At 44.9% G+C, this 26,381-nt stretch overlaps 1 protein-coding gene across 1 annotated transcript; it reads right to left on the bottom strand.

The window, feature by feature from the left end:
* Window positions 1–10,872: 10,872 nt before the first annotated feature.
* LOC110002798 (opsin-5-like) lies at window positions 10,873–20,881 on the bottom strand. The gene is made up of 6 exons (XM_020658453.3): window positions 20,662–20,881; window positions 17,845–18,050; window positions 14,295–14,394; window positions 13,195–13,299; window positions 12,393–12,616; window positions 10,873–11,462 (listed from the first exon to the last, which is right to left on the bottom strand). Exons 1-6 carry the CDS (start codon window positions 20,798–20,800, stop codon window positions 10,992–10,994), a joined length of 1,245 nt encoding a protein of 414 aa, XP_020514109.2. The 5' UTR covers window positions 20,801–20,881; the 3' UTR covers window positions 10,873–10,991.
* Between the last annotated feature and the right edge of the window lie 5,500 nt (window positions 20,882–26,381).

Genomic DNA, 26,381 nt, shown 5'->3' with positions numbered 1-26,381 from the left:
AGAGTGTGAGCGGAGACAGACGCATACAAAACGTCTCACACACTCAAACAGGAGAGCGTCCTCAGCACTGCTCGCTCCAGGCTCCTGACTGAGGAGGTGATGACTGAGGCCTCCCTGTTAACACAGGAATGTTGTACCTCCCAGGAGGGGCGGTGTCACGTCTGTCCCCCGTCGCCACACACCAGCAGGTCATACAGCGAGATCTGAGGCGAGGTCAGACGCAGTGCACGCTCACTGCTGCGGACGTTTTGTGTGTTTGCAGAATGAAACGGACGCTGAGAGACGCTGAGAGACGTTAAGCAGAGGAATAAAATACAAAATGTAAAAGAAAAGTAAATGTTTTCCTAACGAGCGAGTGACAGCGTGATGTTCGTTTAGTCAAATATGGTTCCATTTATTCTACAATAGACGATTTAAGTCCTCATGAAACGGCGCTTCAAGTGTATCTTACGACGTATTTCCTACTGAAACATGAACGAACCAATCACAAGACAGAAGGCGGGACATTACGTTAGCTTCGACACAGCTAGCTTCGTCCTCCTCCGTGTACAGTCTGTGGAAAACAAACAAACCCGTGTAAAATTTCAGAATCTGTCCAAATAACATTCAGCTCTCGAAGGGCTTGAGTGTCTGTAGCTTTAAATATGTAAATGAGCTGTGTCTGACCACGCCCCCTCTCTGGAAGGTCTTGGGTATACTCGGTCTTTCTCGCTCCATGTCCTATTGTTTACGGTGAGAAGGCAGACTCAGAGGGCAGAACAAACACCTAGCTGTGGGAGTGTCACCCACCTGGGGGAGGGGCTACTGCCCTTTGTGATGTCATGAAGGGAACATCTCCAAACGACCTGTTTGAGCACACATTTTCTGAAAAGTGGAGCAGGCAGAAGACGGAGAGGATGGACTTTTCTCATCATTGGGGGGTTTGTAGACGGACTAGAGACACATGTTAGTGTTAGAGGAACATGGAGAAGTGGGTTTTACAGATTTTGTGATTTTTAACCTGTAAGATAAACCGCTTCTGGATGAAGCTTAATCTAAATTATAAACCTTTTTATCTGTTTGTAAGCCAGACTTTTGAACTATTCCTTTAAAACTCAAACAGAAACCATCTTCCTCCTGAGCGAGGCCTCCTCCTTAACTTAATAAATCACAGCAGTGATGTAATTTTAACAGGATTTGTTTTACAGTGTCAGAGCTCAAATTCACAAACAGAACATCAGCCTCTCTGCACTCTGTAGCTGCTGAATGTTTGGTGCGTTCCTGAGGTCATGACCTCTCGCTGACAAAGACAGTTTTAGGGGGAGCACACCACACCGTGTTAAAGATGATATGTCAGCAGCTGGCAGAGACAGGACTTTCCCTGATGCGGCTCGGCATTTTTATCAGACATTCACGAGCACTGACGTGATTTTTCCACTGCGGCGGTGTGCTCTGACAAGAAGGTAGATCCCCGCTGCACAGGCAGGACTACAATTTGTCCTGATGGGGGGACGGGGGGGGGGTGGAGCCGAGGCGCGGGAACAAGCTGGGGCAAATATTTACATGTACAGTACAAGAGAGGTGAGTCAGCGTCCTTTCATGGATAACACGACCTCTACAGATTGACCCATCAGACACCTGCAAGACGACAAACTATGAAACAAAACTCGTTTAAATACGCCAAGAAAAGTCTTCAAACAGACGCTGTTCCTGAAGGAGGCGTGACGTCACCGTAGGAAACAAAGACGATCATTAGAGGCGTTTTAATCTGTGCTCTCTGAGCCTCCTCCTGCAGGAATCACAGAAAATGATATATGTTCACCAAAACTGGAGGGAGTTTCCTCTACAGGAGATAATAGCTGCAGAGAGTTGCTCCACACACACACACACACACACACACACACACACACACACACACACACACACACACACACACACACACACACACACACACACATAAACATGCTGAAGTAAAACAAACTGAGATCCAGGATACCTGATCATGACTCTGATAGTTAAGGAGGAGGCTGCGGTACATGAGGGCTTTAAGAGTTAACCCTTAACAACCCTCATGGTGGGACGCTGATGTAAACATGTTTATTTCATGATCATGTCTGTCACACTGAGCATCTCCTGTATCGTAGGGTTTGTTTGTCACATCAGGTACGATTCTTTTCCTCCTAGTGACTGAAGTAGAGAGTGAGATGATAAAGGTATCTTACTATCTGATCATTAAGGAAACATGCTATGTTGAAGTGCTGGCTTCTCTGACAACAATGCAGCAGCCAGTATGTCCTCCTTCTAACTTTAGATTCTGCTCCTGAATGCTCTGGATTTGTTTGGACCAGAGAAGGTAGGCGCTTTTAAGACACCCCCCCACACGGCCGTCTTGGACGCCCCTCGGTTTGTCAGATATGAGAGCAGTTATCAGGTCAACAGGTGTTGCAGCGATGGAAGCGGACGAGAGAGCGGCCTTAGGGTGCATGAGGGCAACCCTGGAGAACAACCTTAGAGAATTGGGACAGCCTACCGTCCTGCACCTTTAAGAAGGAACGCACAAGTAAAGGACACAGAGACAGATGTGTGGATATCGAGACAGGGCTTTTGTTTGTTTTTCTTTTAGATTACACTTTTTTTTCAGGAACTTAAGATCCCAACTACTGATAAACTTTCTCTTAGAATATAAATACATAAAAAAAAAACAAGTTAACACCGACTTTAAGAAACTCGGGACAAAATAAACTTTTCTCTCAGCCTCGGCCAGAGATGAAATGTCCCCGGGCTCAGTCGTCTTAAACCCTGTGGCTCAGACGGGTCGCATAGTTTGAGGAATTAATGTGAAATTCAATTCATGGCAACGTTCTCACTACAACATGGATTACAAAACGACCTCGACGGGGGATTAAACAACGCACAGCTCTGAGTTTCAGCTGCTGCAGCCAGATGAACTTTATGAACTTCAGCTGCACAAAAGATTCAAAATGCCCGCCTGCAGGAGCGTCACAGGTATACAACGAGTGTGAGGTATACAACGCTGAATGTGCCAAAACACCCGCAGACCACACACACACACACACACACACACACACACACACATAATGGTTTGATGGCAGCTGTTGATAACTGCTGATAATCCTCAGCAGGTGTTTTTTCCCCACACATTTTCCAACTCGTTGTCGCGTTTTCAAATTGGGCACGATTTACTCAGATCCAGGGGCCCGGGTCCCTCAGGGTGAAACCAAGCTTAATCAGTTTTCTTTCAAACGTAAATACATTCTTCACTGAAATAGAGATGCAGATACCGGAGTAAACAAAAAAGACTCTGGTACAAGTAGAAGTGATTGTTTTGTGTTTTGTTCAGTGAAAGTGTTAAAGTGCAGTTCAGCTCTGAAATGTGCTGACAGTGTGGAAGTTAAAAGTGTCTCTGGAGGACGTTTCCAGCGGCTGTTAGTGTGCAAAGCTAACTGAAGCTCAGCTCAAATCTGGAGAAGCTACAAATTAAAATAGAGCAGAGAGGAAATACAGATTCAGAGTGTCTCTGGTCTGAATCTGCAGTGTTGATGTTCATCCTCTCATTCTGTATCACGCCATGTGTTAGCCACAGAATCATCTATTCTGTGTTTTATTCTCTCTGTTTATTCAGGTTAACTCTGTCTTCATGTTGGGAAGGTGACGTGTGAACTGTTATCCACTCATAATGTATTCAAGCTAAAGAAACATGCCTGTTTCAATGTGTAGCTTTTTAAACATTATTATAGCTGACATCAATTATAATCATAACTTTACAAAAGGAAAAGTGAAGTCAAACTTGTGATCTTGTAGTTCTCCTGTGATCTTATAGTCCTCCTGTGATCTTATAGTCCTCCTGTGATCTTATAGTCCTCCTGTGATCTTGTAGTCCTCCTGTGATCTTATAGTCCTCCTGTGATCTTGTAGTCCTCCTGTGATCTTGAAGTTATCTTGTAATCTCATCTTGTAGTTCTCCTGTAATCTTGTAGTTCTCTTGTGATCTTGTAGTTCTCTTGTAATCTCATCTTGTAGTTCTCCTGTGATCTTGTAGTTCTCTTGTGATCTTGTAGTCCTCCTGTGATCTTGTAGTCCTCCTGTGATCTTGAAGTTATCTTGTAATCTCATTTTGTAGTTCTCCTGTAATCTTGTAGTTCTCTTGTGATCTTGTAGTTCTCTTGTAATCTCATCTTGTAGTTCTCCTGTGATCTTGTAGTTCTCTTGTGATCTTGTAGTCCTCCTGTGATCTTGTAGTCCTCCTGTGATCTTGTAGTTCTCCTGTAATCTTGTAGTTCTCTTGTGATCTTGTAGTTCTCTTGTAATCTCATCTTGTAGTTCTCCTGTGATTTTATAGTTCTCTTGTGATCTTGTAGTTCTCTTGTAATCTCATCTTGTAGTTCTCCTGTGATCTTGTAGTTCTCTTGTGATCTTGTAGTCCTCCTGTGATCTTGTAGTTCTCCTGTGATCTTGTAGTTCTCTTGTGATCTTGTAGTTCTCCTGTGATCTGATCTTGTAGTTCTCCTGTGATTTTATAGTTCTCCTGAGATCTTGTAGTTCTCTTGTAATCTCATCTTGTAGTTCTCCTGTGATCTTGTAGTCCTCCTGTGATCTTGTAGTTCTCCTGTGATCTTGTAGTTCTCTTGTGATCTTGTAGTTCTCTTGTAATCTTGTAGTCCTCCTGTGATCTTGTAGTTCTCTTGTGATCTTGTAGTCCTCCTGTGATCTTGTAGTCCTCCTGTGATCTTGTAGTTCTCCTGTGATCTTGTAGTTCTCTTGTGATCTTGTAGTCCTCCTGTGATCTTGTAGTTCTCCTGTGATCTTGTAGTTCTCCTGTGATCTTGTAGTTCTCTTGTGATCTTGTAGTTCTCTTGTGATCTTGTAGTCCTCCTGTGATCTTGTAGTCCTCCTGTGATCTTGTAGTTCTCCTGTGATCTTGTAGTTCTCTTGTGATCTTGTAGTTCTCTTGTAATCTTGTAGTCCTCCTGTGATCTTGTAGTTCTCTTGTGATCTTGTAGTCCTCCTGTGATCTTGTAGTCCTCCTGTGATCTTGTAGTTCTCCTGTGATCTTGTAGTTCTCCTGTGATCTTGTAGTTCTCTTGTGATCTTGTAGTCCTCCTGTGATCTTGTAGTCCTCCTGTGATCTTGTAGTTCTCCTGTGATCTTGTAGTTCTCTTGTGATCTTGTAGTTCTCTTGTAATCTTGTAGTCCTCCTGTGATCTTGTAGTTCTCATGTGATTTTTGTAGTTCTCATGTGATTTTGTAGTTCTCCTGTGATCTTGTAGTTCTCTTGTGATCTTGTAGTCCTCCTGTGATCTTGTAGTTCTCCTGTGATCTTGTAGTTCTCCTGAGATCTTGTAGTTCTCTTGTGATCTTGTAGTTCTCTTGTAATCTTGTAGTCCTCCTGTGATCTTGTAGTTCTCATGTGATTTTTGTAGTTCTCATGTGATTTTGTAGTTCTCATGTGATTTTGTAGTTCTCTTGTAATCTTGTAGTTCTCCTGTTATCTTGTAGTTCTCCTGTGATCTTGTAGTTCTCTTGTGATCTTGTAGTCCTCCTGTGATCTTGTAGTTCTCTTGTAATCTTGTAGTTCTCCTTTTATCTTGTAGTTCTCCTGTTATCTTGTAGTTCTCCTGTGATCTTGTAGTTCTCTTGTAATCTTGTAGTTCTCCTGTGATCTTGTAGTTCTCTTGTAATCTTGTAGTTCTCCTGTTATCTTGTAGTTCTCCTGTTATCTTGTAGTTCTCCTGTTATCTTGTAGTTCTCCTGTCCGAAGGAGCAAACCTGTGGCACCCACAGATATGTGAAAATGGCAGTAAAAGAGACATCATTCCCCTTGTTTGAAGTTATTGTTCTAGTAGATCGACTTTGAAAAGATTGTTTTAAAGGGGAAAAAGTTGCAGATCGTTGCTTTAAATCGTGATGTGGAAACAGTAGCATTAAGTGGCAGTGAAGGGCGCCACGATATGCACAAAAATGAGGAGTTACTGTGAATCTTTGGGTCAAAACAAATTGATGAAGGGAGTTTCAGTAGGACTCTATGAAGACACCGTCCCTGCAGCAGTGGTTTCAGGCCTTTAAAAATAACTATAAAGAAATAATCAGTTTTAACCCTGATCGTCTCGTTTGCTTTTCTAGCTCTTTAAGAGGCTTCAGTAAACATGTCAGTCTGTTCCATAACCAGCTAAAAACTCCTCACAGGAGCTTCAACATCCCGCCTCTGTCGTGCTGAAACATCAGGCCATGCAGCTCTACATAAAAACAAAACGACTGGATTTCATCTTCTTCAGTTTCTGCAGCGCCCACATTCCTGTTTTTTGGGTGTAAATAAATTGCATGTTTTCACTAGAGGCAATTAAGGCGTATTTTGAGTACCATGACCCACCTCGAACCTGGTTTAAATCTGTTCCTGAGTGATTCCAGTGAATGCATGCCTGAGACAGTGTTTGCACACACCCAGTGCCAGGGAGTGTAAAATCCCAGCACTCACAGGTGTCAGAAACGTACTGTAAGCATGTTATGTGCCAAGTGTTGTAGGAGAGATCAGACACACAAGAAAGCCAACATGTCTCTACAAGGTCAGTTCTGAAGCCTTTTGGTGCTGCTGCAGGGACACTATTTGTTTATCAAGCTCTGAACAGGCTGAATTACTTTAATTCTTGGCACCAGCTTCAGCGCAAGCCGCAGCCTGCAGTGTGCTGCTGGACATGTAGGTATGGAGACCACCTGCTCTTAATCAGGCTGCTTCAACCAGTAAAGAAATGTTAGAGAGGATACACGGAGAAATGTCAAACAATGTACAGTATGCAGGAGAATTCTCCTCTCATATGTCTGCTCATTACACAAACCAAATGAGTCATTTCTAAACAGAGAAGCTCGGGCTGCCCCGGAGAAGGAGTAAAAAAATAAATATAAAAACAGGATTATTTTCCACAGGCTGCAGCATGAATGATCCTGACATGGCTGATTTCATTCAGCTAAAACATTTACTTTAGGAAAGAGGAGGGGGAGGCTGTTCAAGGGGGGAAATCAAGTCAAACAAACACCGAATTCAAGCAGCAGTTCTCTTATTTGGACAGCCTGTCAAATCTTACGAGCTGAGCTGAAATTCAACAGAAGTAAAAGTGAAGAAAACATTACAAATCTCATGAAACCCCTACAGGCTTCATTAGTCAAAATACTAAAATGTTCTTGGACATTTTGGACGCCAAACGTGCGTAATTACGCATTATTTAAAAACATGATAATTCCTTCATGCCACGCAGCAACGAACACAACATCACCAGCTCATCTGCTCGGCTGAATGGAAGCTTTCTTTTCCAAATCCTCATCTGCTCAGAGAAATAAAAGTGAACTTACCTGAGAAGGTTTCTTAAAAAAGTCCTCTAGCCGTTAAAGAAACGTAAATCCACGCGCAGTTTCCCCCCAAAATCCTTTTTACGCTTTCATGGAAAAGCGACCAGAGAGCGCGGAACTGTTCCACCTGGACTTTTCCTCCTGCAGGATCGGAGCGCTCATTAAACGTGCAGATCGGGACGGGGCTGGGGTTTCTCCTGTTTGCCCGTCCCACTTCAGGCACCCTGCGCTGCACCCATGAGGCAGGAGGAGATCAGTGACCCGGGGCGATGATGCAGAGACCAACAGCAGCGGAACGTAACGCTGCGAACATCCTCAAGCTTGATTGACAAGTTAAAGACCGAAGAAGATAAAAAATAAAAGTTTAATTTAATATCTTATTGAGAGGATTTCAGCTCGTCAAGCTGCAATGTCTCAGTTATATAAGGAAGGAAACCCCGATCTGTGACTGTGCTGATCTGCTTTGAATAGAAGTTAAACTTCAGAGGGACAAAGGTTGTTTGGTTCACTAAACTTAGAAAAAGAAGCTCAAGTTCACAATATGACCGAATTCATGAAGAAAAAGTCAAATCATGCAGAAAAAACTGGAGATACATAAACCAACAATTACCCACAATTCATCAAAAAAAAGTGCAAATATGACATTTATGATCTGAACCATGAGCATCCATCAGACTCCAGAGTTCAGGTGGAGGTCTCTGGCTGAGCTATGGACACATGCAGGGGCGCTGCCTGTCAACAGGCAAGGCAGGCAACTGCTTGGGGCCCCAGACCAGTAGGGGGGCCCCAGACCAGAAGGGGGAGCAACACAAAATTAGCAAATTTTGCAATGACAGTATAAACCTCCCTAAGGTGGCACCATCTGACATCATCCACTCTCACTGCCCTGCTCAGTGCTGGTGGAAGGGCCCCAACAGACCCTATAGACATCATCAGTTTTGATTTGATGAAGGATAAGAGTTATTCACAATAAGGCGTGTAGCTGACCTGATTGACAGGTGGGCGCGGTGTAACGGTTTGTCAGGAGGTTTAAAACCCGCCTCAGCTCCAGCTCTCAGCCTGTCGTTAGGTTGACTGAAAGTTAGACTGAGACAGCATTTCCAGCATGGAGACCGCCATCGATGGGACTCCAGCGCCCCCTGTAGGAACAGGCTTCAAAGGTTCATATTTACAGTCTTTGATAAATAACTAGTTGATCGATAAAATCTCTGACTGAATTTCCGGACAGGCTGCTCCTTTAAATGTTCTAAAGTTGTTATTCATGCATGTCCCTTCTTGTGTGAAATTTTCCCCAGGAGGGGGCGGGGTCTCAGGAGGCAGGATATGACATAAAAAGAATGACATGGAAACAGCGGACAAAGCAACAAGTCTGACTTTATGATGAAACGTTTTGTCTTTACAGCAGAGCTTTGTGTATAAACGAGTAGAGAAGAAGACGAGCAGACGAGAGAATGAAGCTTCTTCACAACGTGGACAACGGTCGCAGCGGTCGCTTGGTATAAACGCCAACTCCTGCTCGTGGTGAATTCTCCTGACTTTTACATGCCGTGCTCACACATCAGGTCCGAGTGAAGTTAAGGAAATGTTTGGGCTGTGTTCACACATTGTTGCAGGTGTGAAAGACAAGAGAAGTGTGTAAACTCTCACCCGGAGCATCTCTCCTCCTCCACACAATAAAACAATCAACACCTCTTTGGGAAAGTCCCACCCACTGTCACTGTGGGGTTCATGTGCACCCCCACTGACCCCCCCAAACACATACACAGTCATATGGCTTCCTCAGCTGTGTAACAGGGCGAGCTGTGTGTGTTTACGCAGATTGGCACAGCAGCTCTGTGTATAGATGTTATCCTGAGGCTGATTGCCATTTTGATTTAAACGTCTTAAGAGCTGCTATAAAGAGCTCATTGTGCGTGTGATTAAGGTCTTTACAGAACCGCAGGAAACACCTCTGGAACTTTTTCTTTAAATTAAACCTTCACGGCTCAAGTAAATAATTACCCATTGATGTTGGGAAGGTGCTGTTTCAGCAGAGCTAACTCACCTCCGCCAATGGAACGAGTTCTCACAGTTTCTGTGTGGAAAGAGAGACTTTGCCTCATTTCCAGATAAACTCCAACCCGGTCTTGGTTGATTGACATGATGGAGCTCCAATAAACGGAGGCGTGAAAGGACAATGTTCTGTAACGTGTAGCGCCAATGTTCCTCCGAGGAATGAGCGAGATACTTGAGAGTTTAAGTGCCCTCAGGGGGAAGAGCTTTGTGCCATCTCATGCTTCTGATTGGTCGAGGATGGCTCAGTGTTTCCAGATGTTACTGCCTCAGTAACCAAAGCCCCAGAGGACATGAACCCATCCCATACTTTTTATTTTACATGTTTCTTCAATGATAATGAGTAAGTTTCAGTTGTTTTCTCTAGATCTTAAGAAATCAGGTCACCATCAGAGGAGAAGAAGCGGCGTTTAGACAACGACATGGATAAGTGGAGATCTTGAGAAACGGATCGGACAGTTGAAAAGAAAAATGTTGGGAGTAGAGAGGAGGGAATTTCATGCAGCAGAAGGACTAGAACCTACAGCTCCTTGATTGGTGCCACCACTAGGTTATTGGCACCCAGGAAATCCGTCTGTTCCTGCAGGGGGCGCTGGAGTCCCATCGATGGCGGTCTCCATGCTGGAAATGTTGTCTCAGTCTAACTTTCAGTCAACCTAACGACAGGCTGAGAGCTGGAGCTGAGGCGGGTTTTAAACCTCCTGACAAACCGTTACACCGCGCCCACCTGTCAATCAGGTCAGCTACACGCCTTATTGTGAATAACTCTTATCCTTCATCAAATCAAAACTGATGAGTCATCAAAACATTCACCCCCCGTACAGTGTGTGTCCATCCAGACATGAGCTAATCACACCTATTTGGTTTTTTGAACCAGGCTGTAAACATGTTCATCTCTGCTGTAAAAACAGACTTTTTAGAATGGGTGTGTATGTGACTTCCTGTTCTTCTGCAGCCAGCCTCTAGTGGACACTCCAGGAACTGCAGGATGTTGTTCTGCAGCACCGGCTTCATTTTTCAACATCGGAGGTTGCTGCTTGCTTTAGACCTTCTATTGTTCCTTTAAAAGTCGAGTCAGATAAGTTTCACTTCCACAATTTTTGTTGACAAAAGTCCTGCCCCTTCTTGATTTCTATTGGTCTGTGATGGAGAAGGGACATTTGCCTGAGCACAGCTACAAAAAACAGCTGACTATTAAGGCGTTTTCCTACAGACTGACCCACATGTGTTTTTATGGAAAATGGGCGCTGACAGTGCAAAAACAAATGGCCTCAGTGGTCACAGGCCGTTACTCTCTGTTCTTTGATTTGATGTTTGAATTCCGTTGAATAATTCTAAATGTCCTTCAGACACTGTGAGCATCGAGTGCACGACTTTAACTTCATAACATCTGTTCTTCTTCTTCTCTTACTTCTGTTCTGTGACTTCAGGAAATCATTTGTTTAAAATAAGTTTTTTTTCCAAAAGCTTTAAAGAAGTGTGTGAGGTTGAGAAAATAATTTATTAACATTCATTACACACACAGTTCATACACACAGGTGAGAGCAGAACATAGAAAAATACAGATAATCTCCCGTCGTGGTGTGAGACGCAGACAGTCCTCAGAGACGGTCACACCAGTACTCGGATGTCTCGATGTGCGAGGGCAAAGGCAGGTCCACGTGGATCTGCTCCTGTGGGTCAGACGGGGGGGTCTGAGGGGGGCTGTTGACCCCTGAGTCGCTGTCAGGATTGTTGGATTCCGCTTTGATGTATTTTGCCTGAATCTTCTGAACAGGAATTGATGCGTGCGGGGGCGTGGCCTCCGCCTTGGGCTTGATGTTTTTAAAGTGCTGTAGACGCACCACCTCCCGGCGCTCCTTGGCGCACGGCAGCAGCACCGACACGTCCTTGCGAAACTTGGAGCTCATGCCGAAGTAGATGAGCGGGTTGTAGAAGCTGGCGGACTTGGCAAAGAGACGCGTGATGATGCTGGTGGTGCTTGGCACGTGGAAGCCCCAGGCCGACCACATAGACACCACTGCATACGGAGACCAGGCCATGATGAACGCCATGCAGATCACAATGGAGATCTGGAGAGAGGAACATGAGGGAACAATCGTCAGGACTCAGAGGAGGATACTTTGAAATCAGGATTTAAAGGCAAAGTTCAGCTTTTCTTGAGGAGCGGTTGCACAAAGTAGAAGTCGACACACACACACACACACACACACAAACACACACACACAGCGCTTCCTGCAGGAGACGGCAGCCAGCACAGCCCGTCTGCAAAGCTGGAGTACTGACACAGCAGCTTAACTGTGTGTGGACAGGGAACTGATTTGGTTGTCTCTGTTTGTTTCAAAAAGAAAACAGCTCCTACATCGCACCTTTTGTACATTTTGTGTTTTTTATTTTTCATAATTTTATATTTTTAAATTCTATTTTATATATTGTAATATCTTCTTATTCTGTATTATTTAAGTTGTTTCTAGTTCTGCTTTATTTCCTTGTTAATTGTTTAGCACCAATACACCAAGTCAAATTCACTGTATGTGTAAATGTACTTGGCAATAAACCCAGATTCTGATTCTGATTCTGATTCTGATTCTGATTCTGATTCTGATTCTGATTCTGGCATGCATCATCTGTGAAATCTGCAGGAGAGATCTGAGTTCAGTCTGAACAGCTGATGTGACAGCGTGTTCTGCACATGAAGGTTAGAGGACTGGAGTCCGACTGGAGTCCTGATTTCAGGTCTCATGACTCGCCTCGGACTTGGACTCAGACTTGTGCATTTACTGAACTCGATTGATGGAGAGTTGGCCTCAGACTCATGACCTGATGAAGACCGTTTATGTATTTTAAGACTCCATCGTTTCGTTTCACACAAACTTCAGTCCCCCCCCCCCCCCCCCCCCGCCTCCCCCGCACAAGTCAGTGGTGCCGTTTGGGCCACCCCAGTCCAAAAAGTTCTGGACACGGCCCTGAATAAACATTTTCATGTTGGGAGGTTTGCCTACCCTTGTGACGTCTCGCTCCACCTTCCTCTGACGGGCGGTTAGTGAGCCGTCAGCCGACATGGCGTTGGTGTTTTTCACCGTGTTGATGATGGAGACGTAGGAGAAGAGCATGATCATGACGGGGATGAAGAAGCAGAAGATGAGGATGGAGATGATGTACGACTTGTAGATGGTGGAGTAATTAGCTTTGGCCCAGTCCACCTCACAGGTACCGTACCCTCGATCTGAGGGACAGAAGACGACAAAGTCAGGACAGCTGTGTGTGTGTGTGTGTGTGTGTGTGTGTGTGTGTGTGTGTGTGTCTCTCTGTGTGTGTGTGTGCGTGTGTGTGTGTGTGTGCGTGTGTGTGTGTGTGTGTGTCTGTGTGTCTGTGTGTGTGTCTGTGTGTCTGTGTGTCTGTGTGTGTGTCTGTGTGTGTGTGTGTGTGTGTCTGTGTGTGTGTGTCTCTCTGTGTGTGTGTGTGTGTGTGTGTGTGTGTGTCTGTGTGTCTGTATGTCTGTGTGTGTGTGTGTGTGTGTGTGTGTGTGTGTGTGTGTGTGTGTGTGTGTGTGTGTGTGTGTGTGTGTGTGTGTGTCTGTGTGTGTGTGTGTGTGTGTGTGTGTGTGTGTGTGTGTGTGTGTGTGTCTCTGTGTGTGTGTGTGTGTGTGTGTGTCTCTCTGTGTGTGTGTGTGTGTGTGTGTGTGTGTCTGTGTGTGTGTGTGTGTGTGTGTGTCTCTCTGTGTGTGTGTGTGTGTGTGTCTGTGTGTCTGTGTGTGTGTGTGTGTGTGTGTGTGTGTGTGTGTGTGTGTGTGTGTGTGTGTACCTGTGAAGCTCCCCCAGCCCAGCAGAGGAGCTCCGGCCCAGAACGCGGCTCCGGTCCAGATGCAGATCAGAGCCACAGCGATGGTGTTGATGCTGATGCAGTAAGCTGCAGAAACACGATGAAACAGTTCGCTCTTTGAAAAGGTTAAACGTTTTGACTCTGGCGAGCACAGGATGGAAAAAGTGAGAGAGGCTTTTTAAAGATGCAGCATTCTTGACTCGTTCTGAATGTTGTGACATTTCCTCAACAATGGAGTCTTTTTTTCTATCTGCAGCCTTTGCAAACATCTGAACAGACCCTCTGTTGACAAAGTCCCCTTCTCTTTGTGTTCAGGAGGAGGAAAATCAGCTCGCTCAGTTTCTGAGCACCGATAATCTGATGTCAACGCTGTGTGAAAAGTTCAGCCCAGTTGGGACGATTGGATTCTCTGTTCCTCAGATTTAGGGGCGGGGCGCACGCCATCAGACGGAGCAAAACTGCAACGTGCACAGGCTATGAGGAAATTTGGCAGTAAGGTGCACCAGGACCAAATGGAACCAAAAACAGGCCTGTTTTTGGTTCCATTTGGTTCTGGTGACCCGAGCTGTCTTTGGAGGTTTCTTTTGGAGTTTGAGGACATGACATCACTTTTAATAAAAGTCCTGATGTCTGTTACCTTAATTCTCCTGCTGTTTGCAGAACCTGCAGCTGCACACAGTAAATGTGTTGATATCAAACATGCACCAGCAGCTTTTCATGGTTTAAACCCACATACAGGTTTTTATGTTGCTTATGTTTTATGAAAAACCACAAACGCTGTAAAAATCCCATTCTGACAACACGGGCTCTGTCTAATTTGTGTGTAATTAAGACATTCTTCAGCATCCAAAAATAGAGCGCGTCACCTCTGATTTACTAAATGACACATTGGTGCGATGTAAATAAAACTGCTGGAGACGGGTGGTAGTAATTTCCCCGAGCTGCAGCGGGTAATAAGGTTTCATAAGCAGCCTGAACCACACTTTTCTGTCAGATAAGAAGCGCAGGAATGTGAGGCAGGCGGAGGAGACGCTGGGTCTGAGGCGCTCTTTACGTTCTCTCAGGAGGTTCAGCTCTCTCACCTTTGTTGGGGTGACACCCTTTAATGTATCTGGTGATGCTGATGACAGTCAGGGTGTTGATGCTCGCGAGGCCGAACAGCAAGGTGAAGAACCCGTCTACCTGGAAGAGAAAACAGAGAAGAGGTCGGTGAATCAGGCCCCTGTCCTCAGGCTGAGTCTTACATGTTGCAGGCCTTTGTTTTCCTTTAGACTTTATCAGATAGAGACGCTGCAGCCGAGGAGAGCTCACTGTCTGGTTTTAAGCCAAAGTGTTCCAGACAACGTTTCCTCTGACGGGAGCTGCAGGACTTTTTCCTCTAGTGGAGGAAATTTAATTCAATTCAATTCAATTCAAAAAACTTTATTTGTCCCCGGGGGGCAATGCAAAGACACACAGAGCAGTGAATTAACAACAGTGCAAGTTAACGAAACATTTTAAACCTAAAATATAAAGTGTCAATTTAAATACAACTCAAAGCTTAAACTTAAATCAAAATACAAAATATAAAATATAAAGGAGTAGATATAAGTGGACAGTGATCGGACTAACAGATGTAAACAGAACTATGTGCAGTAAACGAGAAATACATATATATATACAGAACTATGTGCAAGTAGGCAAAATCTAAATGATAAGTTATAAGGTGCATGGTGAAAAGTGGAACAACTAATATAATATAACTATAAAGGTAAATACTGAAATGAATAAAGTAACTGAAGTGTAATGATGGATAAGGAAAAATGAATAAATCATTTTAAAGTAAAGTTTGAAGTGCGGTAAGTTTATCAGCAGTCAGGGATGCCGCTCAGCTCGGCCGGGTAAGTCAGGAAACGCTCAGAGTCGTGGTGTTTTATCGAGAATTGCCTGCACCTCACAGGACAACACAAAATATGGCCGACACATTTTCTCTGCTGCGTATTTCACACCGCTGACCTGATTGACAGGCGGGGGCGGTGTTTGCACAGTGAGTCCATTTTTATTTGTCTAGAATTGACGCACGTTAAAAAAAGAAATACGACCTCATGTTGTGTCCGTCATGTTTGAAACTTTCATCTGTCATTATTTTTTTTCCCATTATGTGCAGCGTGCAGCGTGTTGAACTGCACCACTGACATCCTGTTTATGTTGTACTATTATTTTTGGGGGCTTTTTATGCCCTTATCGTCGAGATACTGTAAAGGAGCCACAGGTCGGATTTGAACCTGGTCCACCCACTTCGACGACTACAGCCTCTGTACATGGGGCGCGCACTAACCACTCGGCTCAGGGTGCAAAGGCCTTAACGGTTCGTCAGGAGGTTTAAAACCCGCCTCAGCTCCAGCTCTCAGCCTGTCGTTAGGTTGACTGAAAGTTAGACTGAGACAGCATTTCCAGCATGGAGACCGCCATCGATGGGACTCCAGCGCCCCCTGCAGGGACAGGGTGACGTCACTCTTTAATATTTACAGTCTACATGTAAAGCATGACTTCTCTGCTGACTGGATTCTCAATAAATGGTCCGAGCTGATCGACACCTCATGTGGTTAATACACTTACTATTCACCTCATCCTACCACACTGAAAAAACACCAAACTGATCCTTTAACCACAAAGCTGTGAACGTCCAGTCTCTTATTCTGGATCTGTTGTGCTTGCCGTTGTTCAAGTCTGGCTCCGGCGGCCCGCTGTGCCGTTTCCAGGTGACACGGATCAGTTCAGGTCTCTCGCTGGTTAATGTCTTGATCTTCCTTAGTCCTAATCCTATTACTGTCAGTCATCACGTTTTTACACCCTCACATTCAGCAGATTACGGCACAAACCACCGTCTAGACTGGTCTTATTTTAATTCAGCACCACTTGAATGTACATTATCTGTTCTTCTAAGAATAGAAACGTTGTGCCTTAAATCTGCAGCTTTGAAGAAACGATGTGATTTCATCCTCTGAGCTCATCTTAAAGTATCACCGCTGCACAGTCTGCCCCGGCTTTGAGAAAAAGGTTTTATTGGTTTTTATTCACCTCTTCCACTTCCTCTGCCATCTTTTATGTGCATTCCCCCTCTGCAGCATCAGAAACCACCTCCAGGCTCCCTCCTCATATTCATTAATATCCTCTCCCATAGGCTGAACAACATGCAGATCTGCTTGCAGCCCTTCATGTCCCATCATGCTCCATGCAGTAATCTGCTAATGCTTCTCACATGCCTGTCTCCTTCACCTTCCTGTTCCTTCCCTCCTCTATTTCTGTCTCTTCTTAGCCCCCCCCCCCCACCTGCTTTATTTACTCCCTCTCTCTGCCCACCTCTCTCAGGGGACAGTGAAACGAGAGGGGCGTACTGCTATCCCAATATTTCTCCTTCACCTGAAAACCTGAGGTTGGATGTCTGAAACATGAGCTCATCTGTAGTGAAGCCTTAAGGTGCAGCACATCTTTATTTACAGGGTCTAAACTCTGGTCCCGGACTGAAAGGGTCCCCTTCACAGCAGCTTGTTTTCATTCTCACTGCTACACGGGGATCACCGTTTCCAGCACAGCTCGCCCTGAGCAAGACAAAATACCTCTGGATGAATTTCAAGTCAAAGTATGACAACTATTTCATTTCAGGCCGAGCCTGTGGCAGGAGGGGAACACAGGAACGAGCACTTCTTCTTAGAAACGTCACACACAACTCTACTCCAAAATCAGTCGAAAACATGAAAACATGGAGGTTAAATTATGCAACGAACCCTAACCCTAACCCTAACGCCTTATTTGTTTCCTGTTTGCTTGTTGACAGGTACCATTCTGCTCAAAGAGTTTCCCTGGTTTAAAGGTCTCCACGGGGGTAATCTCATTACAGATTTAACCTCCAGCCCACATGGCTACTAGCATAATCCTTTGTACACACACACACACACACACACACACACACATGCAGACTCAGTGTTCTGTAAGACTCCCACAGATTCCTTTAATGTACTTTATTAATGAGGATTTGCTCAAGTGAATCAATGCATACAATTTTTTAAAAATTATTTTCTGCAGAGTCATCACATTCAGGTTGTGCATAAAGGTCCAACCACAAAGGTCTACAACCATGTGTAGAGAGTGAGATGATAAAGGTATCTTACTATCTGATCAAGACCCCCCCCACACGGCCGTTTTGGACGCCCCTCATTTTGTCAGTTATGAGAGCAGTTATCAGGTCAACAGGTGTTGCAGCGATGGAAGCGGTCAAGAGAAGTGGTTCAGATAGAAGTGATTGTACCCGACCTAAAAAGCCTCTGCATGTTTCTAATAAGCTCCACGAGCAGAAACGTGCTCAAACTAGGATCAATATTGGAGATGCTTTTGAAAAATGGAGAGAGGTTAGAACACAGAAAGGTTTACAGACCCATGCAGAGCTGGATAAACACTGAAGCTTCAGAGTCCACCACATGGTGGCCTAGAATTGCATTTTTGAGTTTTGAATTGAATTTTAGAACTGCAGTACCCATTTTAAACACTAGGGGTCAGAGTTACATACTGCTCTTTTAAACCAACAAATCGACCGTCCATCTTCTTGTTCTTACGCTCTATTCAAAGCAAGTTTAATCTCACTGTGGCATTTACCTGGCAGGTCCATATCCAGGTGATTAAATAGCCGTCGTCCTTGAAGATATTGAATATTTCCAGGATCCCTCGGGAGTAGCCAAACACGGAGATGCTGGCGTCAGAGATGGCGAGATTTAACGTGAGGTAATCAGTTGGCTGAAGCGTGGCTCTCTGTCTGTGCAGGACAAACATTACTAAACTGTTTCCAAACCAGGAGAGCCATCCTGCAGAGAGACAAACACACCACTTATTACACAGAGGTTATTTAGAACGGGGACGGCACAGCACAGGCAGCTAGACAAATAAAGTTCTGAATGTTTTGCTTACATTAAGAAGACTTGAGGAGAGTTATGCAGAGTATAGAATTAATCAGATTTGTGATGAGTATTATTTGGCCTCTGAATTGGTATTTAAAGGTAAAACAGTACAGTAGAAGAGGGTGGAGTAGGGTATAGTTACACTTAGAGGTGTTATGCATCACAAATCCCACGGTTCAGATCAAATCACAGATTCTGATCCAGATTGGATCGGTTTTTCGGATCGACCAAAAAGACAAAAAAAGACATTCATAATATAACTTTTCTACTCTCAGCTAGAAGAGACTGAATCTGGCTTTATACACATTGATGCATCCATCCGTTATCAATCCAAGCTGTCATTGGACAAGAGGCAGGGTTACACCCTGAACTGTTCACCAGCCAATCACAGAGCTGACAAATAGAGACAGACAACCAGCCACACTCACATTCACACCTACAGACAATTTAGAGTCAGCAGTTAACCTAAAGAGCATGTCTTTGGACTGTGGGAGGAAGACGGAGAACCAGGAGAGAACCCACACATGAACGAGGAGAACATGCAGACTCCTCACAGAGAGACTCCTGAAGGACGGGGATTCAAACCAGGAACCTCCTCACAGAGAGACTCCTGAAGGACGGGGATTCAAACCAGGAACCTCCTCACAGAGAGGCTCCTGAAGGACGCGGATTCAAACCAGGAACCTCCACACAGAGAGACTCCTGAAGGACGGGGATTCAAACCAGGAACCTCCTCACAGAGAGGCTCCTGAAGGACGCGGATTCAAACCAGGAACCTCCACACAGAGAGACTCCTGAAGGACGGGGATTCAAACCAGGAACCTCCTCACAGAGAGACTCCTGAAGGACGGGGATTCAAACCAGGAACCTCCACACAGAGAGACTCCTGAAGGACGCGGATTCAAACCAGGAACCTCCTCACAGAGAGACTCCTGAAGGACGGGGATTCAAACCAGGAACCTCCTCACAGAGAAACTCCCGACAGACGGGGATTCAAACCAGGAACCTCCTCACAGAGAGGCTCCCGACAGACGGGGGATTCAAACCAGGAATCTCCTCACAGAGAGACTCCCGACAGACGGGGATTCAAACCAGGAACTTCCTCACAGAGAGACTGACAGACATCGTCACATCGGGTCTACATGGCACATCACGATGCGTTTTTTCACTGAGACTCTGCACAGGGACTTAGCGTCAGTATTTATTATAACCTGCACCACCAGCTGTCTGCGGATCACATGCGGCCCTAACTTCAGGATTTAGTTTTTGCATACTTCATTAACACCCGAGGGGAAATTCTGTTTACACTCGGTTACTGAGAAACGTGCTACACACATGGAAATACACATGCACAAACATGACCTGCGGATGCGCATTAATGCAGAGATGTCAGAGTGAGGGGCTGCACGATCCAGTGCCTTGCTCAAGGGCTACCTAATCAATTTCCAGACTTGTTCCGCACCTGCACTTGAACCAGCGACCCTCCGGTTCCCAACCCAAGTCCCTACAGACTGAGCTACTGCCCTCCCCGTTTTTTATACTTGTGCATTTTCTGCTTGGTTAGAAGCTAACTAAACGTAGGGTTTTAGTCAACTTAGTCATAGCTGATGCATCAGGCTGACAGGACTTGAACCTGCAACCCTCAAATTATCAAATCCAAGTGCAAGTGGACTAAGCTACTGCCAAACTTTGCCATGCCAAGGACCCCCGTACAGCATCGACCTCTGGTGGGGAACGCCTCAAGCAGCCCCTTACCCCAATGTTCATAAATTCCTTTTACGTTTAAAATCAAAATCAGGAGTTCATGGTACGTTATGAAACAATGAGACTCAACCCGATACCCTCTGATATAATATGATAAACCCATATGGTATCTGACAGGATGATGTGACACAACATATTAAAATATGAAAAGATATTCCACACAAAATGAAAAGACATGATACTGTATGTTCAGATTCAGATCATAAATCAGTGAAAAAGAGAACAACACAATGAAGCCACAGCAGAGACATTAACGAGTAAAGAAGAGGACAGTATACAGACAAGTGGCTCATAGTGCAGGAGACGGAGCGCTCCATAGAGAGAGAGGAGGATTAGAGTACAAAGGAGAAGGGTTTGCTGCTTTGCAAAATGAACACGTTTACCACAGAGACAATAACAGTTAAGAAAGCACCTTTTATATCTCAGCCTTTTTAACCCCAAGTGGACTAACTGTGCCGTGGTGTAACTCGTGTTGTCAGCAGTGCACTAGTCTTTGGAAACACGAGAAGCATAAGTTACTGTTGTTGACTCTTCACTGATGTGCCGCCATTCTCCCGAGTCTTTAGCAGAGATGAGCAAAAATACGATTCCACATCCTTTTAATAGATATTCATTTTACTCACAATGTTGGATGTTTTGTCTTGGGCGTTCATTATTATAATTCAGCCATTCCTCTTAAAATGGTCCCAAAGCAGCTAAAAACCAAAATCAAATCTAACACCTCTATCCCATATTGACATGCAGGTTGACTCACCTAGCACCAACAGGTAGACTCCGATGATAGTCTCTCCTTGTTCAGACAGAGGAGGGTCTGAATGGAGAGTGCTGAGGTTATTGTTCCTCCATGGTATATTCACTACCTTCATAGGAAAAGCCTTCAGCGTTATTTCCATGGCCTAAGTGTCGATGCCAAGGCATGAATCCTCGCTGACTTCTACAGTAACTGCTCTCCTCTGCCTCCAGGATTCACTACAACGTTACACCAGTATGGATGAACGCTCAGTTCTTTTTAAATCCAGCTTAGATGCGCTTGCTAATACCCGCCTCCACTCACTCTCCCAATGATTGCACCTGTAATCCTTGTGTAGTCTTAACATTTAAGCAGATCGAGATTTTTGGGTGCAAATCCTGGCACACTGGGAAATGTCTAGTCAGCCAGTTGCCTAATGGAAATAATGTTCTAAGAGGATTTAGCTTGAATGAATTCCTTTTTTTAAAGATATTTGTTAGCATTAGCCTGACTAAGATAGTTACAGAAAAGACAGGTGAGTCATGGAGAAAGGGGGGTACGATAAGCAACCAGTGGCCCAGTTACGGGTCACTGGGAGGGACTCACTACCAGACGAGATATACCATGATACAGTCAAATTCAAAAATACCAATTGGTCAGTTTTACCTTTTTTGTTGGGAAAGAGCCAGGCCATCTGTTTCCAGTCTTCATACTAAGCTAAGCTAAGCTAAGCTAAGCTAAGCTAACTGGCTGCTTGCTGTAGTTTCACATTCGATGTGAGGACAGTAAGAGTATTCTGAACATCAGTGTAAAAAAACATGATGTAAACATGCTAGAGTTAACAAGAATGAGGGTGCTGCTTAGGCCTCCAGGTTAGAGCGTGTACATCGAAGCCTGAGTGTCGTCCCCGTCTGTTCCTGCAGGGGGCGCTGGAGTCCCATCGATGGCGGTCTCCATGCTGGAAATGCTGTCTCAGTCTAACTTTCAGTCAACCTAACGACAGGCTGAGAGCTGGAGCTGAGGCGGGTTTTAAACCTCCTGACAAACCGTTACACCGCGCCCACCTGTCAATCAGGTCAGCTACACGCCTTATTGTGAATAACTCTTATCCTTCATCAAATCAAAACTGATGAGTCATCAAAACATTCACCCCCCGTACAGTGTGTGTCCATCCAGACATGAGCTAATCACACCTATTTGGTTTTTTGAACCAGGCTGTAAACATGTTCATCTCTGCTGTAAAAACAGGCTTTTTAGAATGGGTGTGTATGTGACTTCCTGTGCTTCTGCAGCCAGCCTCTAGTGGACACTCCAGGAACTGCAGGATTTTACACTTCATTTTGAAACACCCGAAGTTGCTGCTTGAGTCATCCCCGGTTCAATCCAGTCGTTTCCCACATGCCTCTGTCCCGTCTTTCTCCAACGTCCCATCGAAAGAAAGACAAAAGTGGCATTTTAGGTTGAATATAAAAGTGATAAAAGTTCTGGTTTGCCTTTAGCCTTTGTTTTAGATCGCTCTTGAATGTTGAATATGTAGGGCACTCCTTTACTTCACATCAAAGTGTGGGGGACGTGTACACATGTACGTGTGGGTTTTCTTGTGATCTAACTCTGTGCATGAAAGCAGAAACAGTTTGTCTATAAATATGTGAAGCCTTCCACACCAACATGGGAAAACGATTATCTCTTTGTATTGTCTGATTACAGACGATGTATGTAACTGTGTTATTGTATGAGCTGCACTGTGAGTAGTCTGGCAACAATTTGTGTATGTCATTGCACACAGGTCGTGGACAGATGTGTTCAAACTGTTGCCTCCTCTCCAGAGACCTGCTCTGCTTTTTACTGATCACTTCCATTTAGAAAAAGGTTGTGCAGGTGATGACTTAAGTCCTGCAGTATGACTGCATTTAGCTCCAATGTTCAGGTCAGAAGTATCATAGTAAGTATAATCAAAGTCAGTGTGAGCTCATGTTTGCTCTGACATATTTACTGTGCTCTGACGTCAGTGTCAACATCTGGCACTGTGCGAGTGTGTGGAGCCCGCCCAAATGATTTACAGTAACACGGTTAGAAAGAAAAGGACATTTATTAGAGGAGTGTTTGAAGATTTCATCAACACATGCTGCACCATTTTCTCGATTAAATCCCACTTTGTCGTGTGGGAATTTATAATTTCACAACATCCATCTCGCCTCCTCCTCCTCCTCCTCCTCCTTCTCCTTCTCCTCCTCCTTCTCCTCCTTCTCCTTCTCCTCCTTCTCCTTCTCCTCCTCCTCCTTCTCCTCCTCCTCCTCCTCCTTCTCTTCCTCCTCCTCCTCACAGTGAGCTTCTCTGTGGCAAACACCTACCAAAGGAGGGGTAACCTGAACCGTCCCCCCCTTACCCCAGTGTGTGTTTAGATCACAGTGTGCACCTTGTTCCCTCCTCTGGCCACCACAGAGCGGCTCTGGCTCGGGCCCTCAGGATGTGGAGGTAAGTCGCTGCTGCTGCTGCCAGATGCCTCGCTGCTTCCGAGTCCTCCTCATCAAGCCTTTTCTTTCAGCCGGTCCAGAGAGAGAGAGAGAGTGACGGAGCCGAGGGAAAAGTGAACCTCTGACCCCAACTGTCACCCGTCCAGGATCGAACACTGATCCCAGTCTTCACACACCCCCCGCCTCCACCCAGACACGACAACCTCGGCTCTGCAGTGATCCCTGTGTATGCAGCTCAGAGGTGTTTCTGATGCCTCTTTGTTATTAGTGTTGGATAAAATGGATCCAATGAATGATGGACATTACTCCCCTGACGCCACCCGATTGTTTGTTGCAAGCCTTCAAGCTTGGAGTTTACTGTTTTCACAATCACCATGTTGGTTTCCTGGACCCAGAAGTGACTCTATGTGAAGGAGAGGATGGAGCTGGAGAAGAGCGAGGGCTCACTAAACACCAAGATGTCAAAGCTGGTCAGTCTGTGCTAGTGGCTAATTCCCATCATGACCCATCATGGTCCCACAGGAAGAGATTCTATTTGTGGTGGCATACAGCCGACCAGAGGTGTCTTGTTTATTTGACTTAAGAAGATTAGAAAGCTTGAGGAACGAAGCGTACTTGATGCTCTCTGGCCCACATCTTCTTAGAGCAGGAGAGCAGCAGGTGAATTCATCTCGTCAGCTCGCCTTCCTCTCTGCAGAGGAAGGCCTTTAAAGTTGGACATTTTAACATGGAGCTCTATGGGGACTGACTCACTGCAGGAGACAGACTCTAGTGGACACTGGAGGAACTGCAGTCTTTGGCTTCACTTTATGTTGCCACTTGGTGGTCATCTTGAAAAAAAAACAAATACAGACTTTTTCTGTGAAATGATAATACACTTATCACACACGTGTCACACAAAGACACGTCCTTAGAAAAGTGTTGTTTCTTTTGCGTTTTTTTTGCCTGTGCATAAATTTTAATGCTTTATCTCAAGATGCGGAGCTACAGAACTCGATGACACGTTTGTCCAAAGCAGCCAATCAAATCAGGTAGGAGGCTTTACCTCCACTATTTATGACATCTTTCCCTCCTCGTCTATGAGCAAAGCAACAGCGAGAGCTTTACGTTTTTTTACGTAATTTTCCCACTTTTATTTGAGCCTGTATGCACACACAGCTCTGCTACATCGACGCTCACAGCTGTTTCCCCCCCCAGATAAGCTCAGGCGTTTTTGGAGCGACCGCTCCTAGCGTGACGCGTCTCAGTGTGATCAGGTTCTAAGAAGTGCAAACTCTTTGAGAAGGAGGTGTGAACATGCTGTGGACAGGCTGAAGTGGTTAATAGGGTTTGTTACTGGACATATGCCATGGTCACCTGTGCACCAGCTGAATATTTTTGTAACTAGTCACCCTGTTTCTAGAAATCAGCGAAATAGCAAGCTTTTTTAGGCGCCACATATAAGAGTCCAGATTCTGACACAGCAGATCTCCTTTTAACAACTGTCTTAGGTCTTTAAATAGAAGAGGAACTCCAAGGGAGTGTAGAAAATATACTGCTGCACCAACATCATGCACAGATTGACTCCCCCAAAAAATGAAAAGAGAGCCATTTACCTCCATTCTACATGGAGCCTTCATACAAGCAGTCCCTGTGTCTCTCATTCAGTGACAGAGAGAGAGAGAGAGAGAGAGAGAGAGAGAGTGCGGACCTTTCAAGCAGATCCTGTCTTGCTCTCTTGACCTGGTGTATGTCCTCTGTGAAGAGAGGCTTTGTTGCCCTCAGACAGCTCGCAGCCTTTAACACACACCTTCATAATCGTATCTGTGTCTGTGATTTTCCATTTGGAAAACTTTGAGCTTTTTAACCTCACGTCTCGGGCTTCACCCTGCACAGAGAGAAATAACCATAGAGCTAATCATACAGTGGCCTACTGAGGCTGCACTCTGATAGCTTCACACACTCGTGCCAAAGCATACAGTCGTGAGTTAAGCTAATCCGGATGTCTTCCTGTAACATGCTAACACCTGAGAGTCCTACAGCTCATGTCACCGCTTTGTGCTCAGCCGAGCTAACTTCAAAATGGATAATGTGCAACAGATTGTTTTCTTCTTTTTTACCAAACTCTCGCCTGTCTCATGTCTGCTGTTGACATTAACAGATATTTGTAGTTCTCTGCACCTGCTGAATGCAGGTTCCTCCTTGTCCTTTGACCTGTTAGCTTAGCAGCAGGGTATAATCTCAGTAGCAGCTGTCCTCCACACGACAAGTGCTGTTCGCCTTCTGTTGGACTGACTAATCTTCTCACTTTCACTCTAAGAGGATGGTATTCATAACCTCTGAAGGCGTGAAGATCATTCATCAGAATCAGAAATATAATCTTAACATTTGTCACGACGAGAAGCTTTGTTGTTCTGGTTTTCTAATTCAGTTACCTTTGGGGCTGTAAATAGAAACCAGTTCTAAAGTACCAGAAACTGCAGTTCCTCCAGTGTCCACTAGAGTCTGTCTCCTGCAGTCAGTCAGTCCCCATAGAGCTCTATGTTAAAATTATCAACTTTACAGCAGAAATAAACATGTTTACAGTCTGGTACAAAAACTGTTTGGTTCTCTGCATCTCATTTCTCTCTTCATGACACCTGTGCAGTAAAATCCTTTCAGTCTGTGATGTGCCATGATTTTTTAAATAGTAGTGTAGCATGTTGAGATTATGGAGAAGAAGATCTGTTAAGACTCTCCAAGATGTGTGTGATGCTACCCGAAGTTAAAGTAGGGTAGGAATTTAAAACTCCTGCATCGTGAGCCGGGCTTAAGATTTAAGAAATCCTCCTCCTGAGGCAAATGTTTCTTGAACTCTTCGATGAAGCCAACAGTTCATGCGGTGGGTGACTTTACCACAGGCACAAAGACCGGACTGTTTGAAACTTCCCCCTGCACAAAAACACTCCTCTGCTCTGACAGCCTGCAGCAGCAGAGCTCGACGCTTAGAATGAAAAGAAATGAATCAAAGGTGAGTGTCGAGCTTTTGTCCTGCTGCACACACTCTGGAACATTTTGAATTATTCTTCTTATCTGTTATACTCAGGAGAAAGAAGATGCCTTGTTGTGTTGAAGACTTTGTATAATCCCCCGTCCGTAATAACAAACCCCAAAGGAAAAGAATAGATGAATGGTTCAGTATGCATTTAAAACTCTGTGTCGGGCCCTGCCAGCGGTCTGGATTGGTTTGTGGTAGCAGATCTCTGGCCCTGAACCACATGCAAACATTTATTTGGGCACTGGATCCAGTTT

The sequence above is a fragment of the Labrus bergylta genome, chromosome 10, assembly GCF_963930695.1.
Source record: "Labrus bergylta chromosome 10, fLabBer1.1, whole genome shotgun sequence".
NCBI classification, from domain to species: Eukaryota; Metazoa; Chordata; class Actinopteri; order Labriformes; family Labridae; genus Labrus; species Labrus bergylta.
The sequence above is the reverse complement of the archived record's forward strand: the minus strand, read 5'-3'. Positions and strand labels throughout refer to the sequence as shown.